Here is an 8318-nt window from a genome sequence, read left to right on the forward strand (position 1 = left end):
GTGTGGCTCAATCAAGCGAGGAAAACCAAGTAAGAATCAACAAGCAATATGCTGGGGGCGCCTGAACATACCAGGCATACACAGTACCTTCCCAACAGCGATGGAGACGCTAAGACGTGGGAACCCCCACGTCTTAGCGTCTCCATCGCTGTTGGGAAGGTACTGTGTATGCCTGGTATGTTCAGGCGCCCCCAGCATATTGGTTGTTGATTCTTACTTGGTTTTCCTCGCTTGATTGAGCCACACAGAGCTCGGTATCTTGGCCTGACGAAGGGCATATATAGTTACAAAAGCCCGAAACGAACATGTGTCGTTGCCTTGAAAAATTTAATACCCACAAAGCTACAATCACTTATCAAGACAAACCAGATATTGTTTTTGTGTCTCTGGCTTTATGAGGACCCACTGCTTGATAGTGAAGAATTGTGTTTTTATATTTTTCTATCTTTGGATATACCTTTTTGTATATGTGCCAATAACGTTTTTTCTATTAGGAATTTTTTGTAATTTTGAGATTGCATCGACTATATGAGTCCTTTTCTAAAGTAATATACAATCTTTTTAGAACAAACAGGAAATGAGTTTCTTGCCACTATCTACAGTTTTTTTAATAATATTATTTATTTATTTTTTAGGCAAATTTGTAAAGAATTTACAGACCTTCTCACCCAGGACAGGACGCCTCTTGGTAACGCAAGGCCGAGCCCTATACTTGAACCAGGTATCCAAAGCTGCTTATCACACTTCAGCCTCATCACGCACGGTTTTGGAAGTGCTGCCATTTGTGCCGCTATGACCTCTGTACAAAACTACCTGAATGAAGCATTAAAGATTGCAGACAAAATGTATATGAATTCCGGAGAACAGAGCCCAGGAGAAAGCAACAAAACATTGGACAAGATGGACAAACACAGAAAATAAGAACTTGACAACAAGGACGACTTTAAATGTTGCTTGGAATGGGGTTTCTGAGACCAATATTGTGGCCCATCGCTATTCCCTTTATTTGAACGGGACCTAAGCACATACTTGTGTTCTGGAAAAATGTTATAGAATCTTATGGGACAGTGCAATTTCGGGAGCAACATTTTCACTGCCCAGAGTCATTTTTCTTTTTTTTTTTTTTTTTTTTCTTTTTTTTTGTTGGAGTTCCAAGAAAAGTTAACATCTTATCTTATTTCCTTTGCACTCTACTTGTACCTGTGGTGTTCTTCTCAAGAATCCTTTAAAGCGGACTATCTTATTCCTCTTTTGTAGTATTCCATTTGCATGGTTTTTAACACCTCCCCATTCCTTAGTCTTAAAATGTCATTGGCTGGATCAGACGACATCTCCCTTCAGTTTTGTGAAGACAAAATGAGGACGGTAATCTGGATATTCTTCTAGTGACCAATTTCATTGCAGCACAGAAGCTCAGATCTTATACCTGAGCTCAAGATTAGATTTTATTACAAAATGACAACATGTTGAATTTTTTTAACTCGAAATAGACAATGGGCAACCATTTCTTTGCCAAGAATTTTTTTTTTCTTGCATTTTCATTTCATAGAATAGAGCTGAATGGAAAATTTTATTTCCACAGGAACTGAAATTTGCTGAGGCTGGACTGGAACTCGCTAGGGCTAATCAGTTTTGAGCTTTGTAATTAAACAGCTGAGTCATTAATCTCTTGCTGGTTAATTAGCAGTTCACAAATCTAATTAGAACTCTGCAAAATTCCAATTCAGTCTTCACAGGTCCCGGCTCCTGTAGAACCAAAATATGTGGTTTTGATCATCACAGATTTGGACACAGAGGGCCATATGCAATTCTCTTTTTCACCTGAGTTTTCTCCTGCGTGAATTTTTTTTATACTTTTCAGTTAATAGCTTATTAAGCCTCCAGCAAGAAAATACTCAAAATAATTTTGATAGAACTTCTTCACCAACTTTTAGGTACTCCCCCCCCCCCCCCCCCCCCCCCCAATTGGAAAATGCTTAAAAGTTATTTAAAGCTAATTAAAAAAAAAAGTCAGATACTCACCTAAGGAGAGGGAGACTCTGGGCCCCATAGAGCACTCCCTCTCCTCTCCTGGTGCCCACTGTTGTCCTGGCTCCCCCGTAGCGGTATTCGACTGTTTCGGTCAATTACCGCTGTCTCACGGCCGAAGGGAGGCTTCGGAAATGTTTCGGGAGCCAAAGTGCTCCCGAAGACGGGCTGCTCTATGCTGCGCGTGCCACCTATGACCCACTCACGTGCGCGCCCTCTATGCGACTCGGCTCCCGAAGACTTCCGAAGTCCCTGCGGATGCGAATGGGGGATTGCGGATGCGAACGGGGGAGACAGCGCAGCACGGAGGGCACCGGGAGAGGAGAGGGCAGGCTCATCAGGACCGAGCCTTCCATCTCCTTAGGCGAGTATCTTTTTTTTTTTTTAAATTTTTTTTTTTTTTTTTTTATAAAACTGGGGTTACATTAGCTTTAAAGAGAAGATGAAAATTATCTCCTAGCCAGAGTGCCATATGCAATTTACTTTCTCTCCTTAGTTGTTTTTTTTTTCCTTTTTTATCTTCTGTTTATAATAACTTTTCAGTACTTTGCAATTGGAAAAAAGTACCAAAAAGTTGGGGAATATACTGTCAAGATAACTTGGAATTTTTTTTTTAATTTTTTATTTTTTTTGCTTTCTGGTGGATTAAAAGGCATTTTATTGGTAAGGTATGAAAACCTCACCTTAGAGAAAAAATGAATAAGGACCACTGGCCCGTATTTAATTAACTTTTTTTTTCACTTGAGTTATCTTCTAGGTGTTAATTTTCATCTTCTCTTTTAACTAACTTTTCAGCAATCTACAATTGATAAAACACCCACAAGTTGGTAAAAAAGTGCTATCAAATTTATTTTGAGTATTTTCTTGCTTGCTGTGACTTAAAAAGCATTTTATGAGAAGTTTTGATTATATCACCTAGGAGAAAACTCTGGAGAAAGGCCTCTTTCACAGCGGGACGTTAAAGTTGCACTTATAAAAAATAAATCAGACTAACGCACAGCAATACAAAGTCTGTGCGACATTCACAGTGCACACGTTGCGTTGTGTGTAACGTGTAGCAATATTTAGAAAGTGCTGCATGCTGTGCGTTTATCAATACATTTTCTGTGTTGTGTGTTGCACATGCTCAGTAATGTGTTTGTTTTTTTTTGTTTTTTAATGTAACGCACGCGCCGTTTTCGTTCCATCAGTATGCGATAAACGGTGCACCAAGAGACACAACGCAGTGCAAAATAATGTCCAATATAATAACCTACATGCGCTGCATTATGGGCACGTTGTGCGACTTTAACGTTACATCAAACGCAACGTCCCACTGTGAAAGAGGCCAAAAAGTGAATTGCATTTGGGTCCATGAGGTTTTTTTTTCTCCTTTTGATATTAATACAATGATTTTTAGTAATTTTCTTTATTTTTGTTTTTTAGATCAGTTGGTTAAAAAAGTCACCTTTTTTATGATTCTATTGTTATTGGCCCTGGAATTTTTTTTTTTCCTTATATTGTTTTTTTTTTCTTTTTTTTTTTTTTTTTTTTTTTTTTCTTTTTCTTTTCCTTTTTTCATGAAACGTAACTCTCTTTAACCTCCCTGGCATTCAGTTTCCCCAGGATTTCTGTGCAAAAAGTGATCCAATTAATTTTTATAGCCTCCCCTTTTTTTTTTTTTCCCCTGTGACTTGCCAAAATGTGTCAAGCAAGGGTCCAGTATATGGTGCAGGAGATTATTAGCGTGAATGGACGTCAATACTGTTAACAGCATGTTTTGTATTGACGTGTATATCCATCAATACCGCTAGGGAGGTTAAGGGCTGGAACCCCCTTTTTTTTTTTTTTTTTTTTTTTTTTTTTTTTTGAGCGTCTAGGGCAGGGGTCCACAAACATTTTGGGCCGAGGGCCGGGTCAACATACTTCAGACTGCTGTGGAGCTGGAGTATACATAAGATGATGTAGAAGTCTTTGCGGGCCAGACAGTGAAGCATACCCAGGTGACAACCTGCAGACCAAATTGGACAGCAGTGTCACCTGATGTGGAATTTGATTGGAAACCAGCGAATTACTGCTTCCTGGCTTCCATGTGGATGGGTGGTGCCAGCACTGCTATTCTACATGCAGACTACCAATATTTAAAGATGTAGCAGACCTTATTTATAAGTAATACTTTTTGTGTGTGGGGGGGCCAGTAAAACAGCCTCAGGGGGCCGCATTCGGCCCACGGGCCTTAGTTTGAGGACCACTGGTCTAGGGAGCGATTCAAAAGTTAACTATTTCCCTGAACGCTCAGCTAATGTTAATCATGGATGGGCCAAATTCCACTGGAGCGATTGCGATTAGCAAAATCGCTATCGCAGGACATGCAGCATTTTGGTGGCATTACCATTCCTGCAATGTAAAGTATATAAACACTGGCGTAATAGCTCATGTATCGCTACACATAGTGATTTGTGTGCGATTTTAAATTACTGCAAACTGTACAATTATACATTCAAAGGACCAATCAGAATTAAAATTGCTAATCGCAAATCGCTACACAATCGCTGGCAAAAAGCTTACACTTTTTAAAATCGCCAACAAACTCGCCAGAAAACGCTCACATTTCTTACAAAACTCACATTAAAACCGCTAGTGGTTGCAGTAGTGATTCGCGATGTCTAGTAGCGCTTTTCTGATCGCTTTGTGATTTGAAAAGCTCTTGCGAATGTAATGCTATGCATGTGATTTCACTAGAGATCTGGTTTTATAAAATTCCCCCTTAGCATTGCATTAGCGAGAGCTTTTTCAAATCACTAGCACTTAAAAAAGGCTTCCAGTGGGTTTGAGCCCTAACTTTGTTTCAGAATCACTTTTTAATAATCGGGCTATTTTTTCCACCTACCCACTGTATGTCTGAGCATTTCTTTACATTCTCCTTTTGAACAGTTGTCTGTAATTTCAGAGTCTGGTAATTAGATTATTCATGAATTTTTTTTTTTATTTTTTTTTTATTACTTTTTATTAAGACCACAGGTTGTACAATAGCGTTTACGAAGCAGTTGTGTTCATTCATAAATTTTGTGACCTCTCAAGAGGCCAATATTGCTGGGATAAGTCTCAAACTCGGATATTGTAGCTTTTCCCAGAACCACGTGCAGAGCTACAAGATTTTTTTTTTTCTTTCTAATTGTATATACTTATTTATATGTAATTTAAGGGGACTTTGTACATATTGGTGAAACTTTATACAACCAAGGTTATGGAGAAATTGATAAAAAAAATGTTTTTAGGTTTTTTGTTTTTTTTTGTCTTTAAACAAATTTCATTTTAGGGTATTTAACACATTGTGGCACTAAAATGTAAAGGTTTTAACCTTTGTAAAAAGCAATATGTGTGAAACTGTATGGAATGGGAAGTGATGCTTTGAGAAGAGCGAGTGTTGTGTTGCAAGTTTTGTAAAAAAAAAATTTAAATTTTTTTTTTTTACTTTCCTCGATCATTTTTTTTTTTTCACATTGGTAAATTTTCCAGTACTGAACTGTTGTATATTATAAAACTAAACTATAATAAAAACATTTCTCCACAGAAATTTGGTTGTTGTTTATACAAGATACTGGTCATCTAAATGTTTCAATCTGTGTTTTTTTTTTTATTTATTTATTTATTTATTTTTTTTGAAACGTTTACTTTATTTATATTTTTCAGTATAATTGTAATTTTGCCTTCTTAAAACAGAAGGTATTTGCAACAATTCAGCTTTAAAGCCTACCCGAAGTGAAGTGACCTGATGAGATAGACATGGGTATGTACAGTGCCTAGCACACACATACCTATGCTGTGTTCCTTTTTTTTCTTTCTGTGCCTAAAAGTTAAATATCAGGTATGTAAGTGGCTGACTCAGACAGGAAGTGACTACAGTGTGACCCTCACGGATAACAAATTCCAACTATAAAACACTTTCCTAGCAGAAAATGGCTTCTGGGAGCAAGAAAGAGATAAAAAGGGGAATTTCTTATCAGTGAGGGGTCACACTGTAGTCATTTCCTGACTGAGTCAGCCACTTACATACCTGATATGAAATGCTTTCAGACAGAGAAAGAAAAAAAGGAACACAGCCTAGTTATTTGTGTGCTCGGCACTGTACATACATATGTCTATCTCATCATGTCACATGTCACTTTGGGTATCCTTTAAAAGGAAATAAATATGGCAGCCTCCATATCACTCTCTCTCTTCAGTTGTCCTTTAAAGTCTATGTCCAGTCATAATTGCAGTGCCAACTCATAACTCGTACGTTATGCCAAGATCTGTAGAAAGGGCTTCATGCGACTCGAGGACATTAGGATGCCACCATTGACCATAATGTAAATTACAGCTATAGTGGCACTCTGTGAGTAATTTGGGTGCAGGCAGAAGACAGAGCCAAATTATGATTAAAAATGGCGCAATTCAGCCGTTAGCAATAGGTGGAAGCTGAGTTGCACCTTATCCCCACTGTACGGGGAATCGTTTTTAAGGCCGCTGGTAAATTTGCCACAGCAGGGTGAGATGTTTTTCGGCTTCATCCTGCGTTCACATTTTTTGGTGCCCTTTTTACATATATAGGTGTTATGCAACGGACCGCTGTGAATCCAGCCTAATACTTTTTAAAACTGATATTGCTGGTATTAACCGGTATTAGGCTGTTAATAGTGGGGAGTTGCACTGCGCTCCCTGTAAAGAGGGACACAGTGGGGGGGGGGGGGGGGGGGGGGGGGGGGGAGTCGCATCACACATTATGCATGCAGTGCATAGAAACTAAGCCTCACTGCCGCTGTTAGTGTGCGCGTTATGCGTTTACCCACTGCATGCATCGCATTATAACAGACTAGCTGATGGCCCGGTGTTGCCCGGGTATGCATTTGGCAGGTGTTGGTTCCGCCCACTTTTTCTAACCCTAACACACAATTACTCATTACTCAATTACCTAGTTTATGAGCTTGTGGCATCAATAATATGCATTGAAATTAAACCAATCTGATTGTCTGTGGCTCCACCCCCTTTTCTGAATGTGACACCTAATGACCAACTGTACCAGGTTTGAGGCTTGTGCCATTAACAGTGCAAGAATGGCAGCAAAATATTCCCCTTGAAAATCAATAGATGAATTTTGATTGGCTTTTGTAAACTCCACCCACTTTTCTGAATATTAATCCCAGTGAACAACTGTGCAAAGTTTGAGGACCCTGCCATTAATAGTGTAAGAATGGCTGCAGTGTACATTTTTCTGTGAAATTTGTAGTTTCTGCCCACTTTTTGGTTATTGGGATAAAAAGTATCTCATATGTTGTTCCAGGTAATGTAATATGTGTGACCCTAAATTTCATTCAAATCCATTGTTGCGTGATTAACCACTTCAGGATTCTGCGTACGCTTAAGTACGCCCCTGAATGCCGTTCCATGTCAGTTCACGGAGGGTGTCTGCGTGAACACCCCTGCGAGCCGCCGATCGCGGCTCGCAGGGTAAATGTAAACACACGGGGAAGATCTTTCCCAGTGTTTACATATATACGGTGCTGGGATCGCCGGCATCTGATAGGCTAAAGCCTATCCCATCAGGCGCAGGACGGAAATCCGTCCTGCGCCGCTCACAGGGGGAGGGAGAGGGAGGGAAGGAGGCCAGGAAGCGCTGCGGAGGGGGGCTTTGAAAGAGCCCCCCCGCAAAGCAGCCGGCGGCGATCAGACCCCCCCCCCCAGCAGGACAAAAAAGGGGGGGGGGGGGGGGGGAGTCTAATCGGCCTGGCTGCTATCTGATCGGTGCTGCGGGCTGGAGAGCCCACGCAGCAACCGATCAGCAAAAAACCACGTGGTACAGAAGTGGTTAACAAACCTCCAAACATACGCATTTATATTATTAGTGAGATTCTATCACACTGCATGCATAACAGGCTGATGAGAACTTAACATTACAACAGAATTGCATTTTTTTTTTTTTTTTTTTTTTTTTTTTTCACTGCTGAATTGCAGATCCAGATGGAAGGGGTGCACGACCTTTGGCAAGGTCAGACACTGCAGCGTGCATGGATGGAGGTAATTGAGGATGGTTTTTCCTAACATAAGGGGATATTTTTAAAAGTGGTGTTTTTCAGTTACCGTGGCATACAGGGGCGTTGCTAGCCCCCAATCTAGATCAGTGGCACGTGCCCTGGATCTATTCTGAGGTGCCTCGGATGTCTCCCAGGCGGAGTCGGGCAGCGGGGTGGCAGTATTTGCCTCTGGCCACTTGGTCTCCAGATTCTGCAGGCATCTTCTCTTCGGGGCTCCTCCCACTAGTGTCTGATTCT

General features: G+C 40.4%; 1 protein-coding gene across 3 annotated transcripts in view; it reads left to right on the plus strand.

Annotated features, from left to right (window-relative positions):
- The window catches only part of TFAP2C (transcription factor AP-2 gamma), a 29953-nt gene extending 28898 nt beyond the window's left edge, over positions 1 to 1055 (plus strand). For all 3 annotated transcript variants that reach the window (XM_068264452.1, XM_068264454.1, XM_068264453.1), the window contains one exon: positions 636 to 1055. In XM_068264452.1, the coding sequence (XP_068120553.1) occupies positions 636 to 921 (286 nt within the window). In that variant the 3' untranslated portion in view covers positions 922 to 1055. The remainder of the gene's footprint in view (positions 1 to 635) is intronic.
- The last annotated feature ends 7263 nt before the right edge of the window (positions 1056 to 8318 follow it).

Source organism: Hyperolius riggenbachi, chromosome 12, assembly GCF_040937935.1.
Source record: "Hyperolius riggenbachi isolate aHypRig1 chromosome 12, aHypRig1.pri, whole genome shotgun sequence".
Classification (NCBI taxonomy): Eukaryota; Metazoa; Chordata; class Amphibia; order Anura; family Hyperoliidae; genus Hyperolius; species Hyperolius riggenbachi.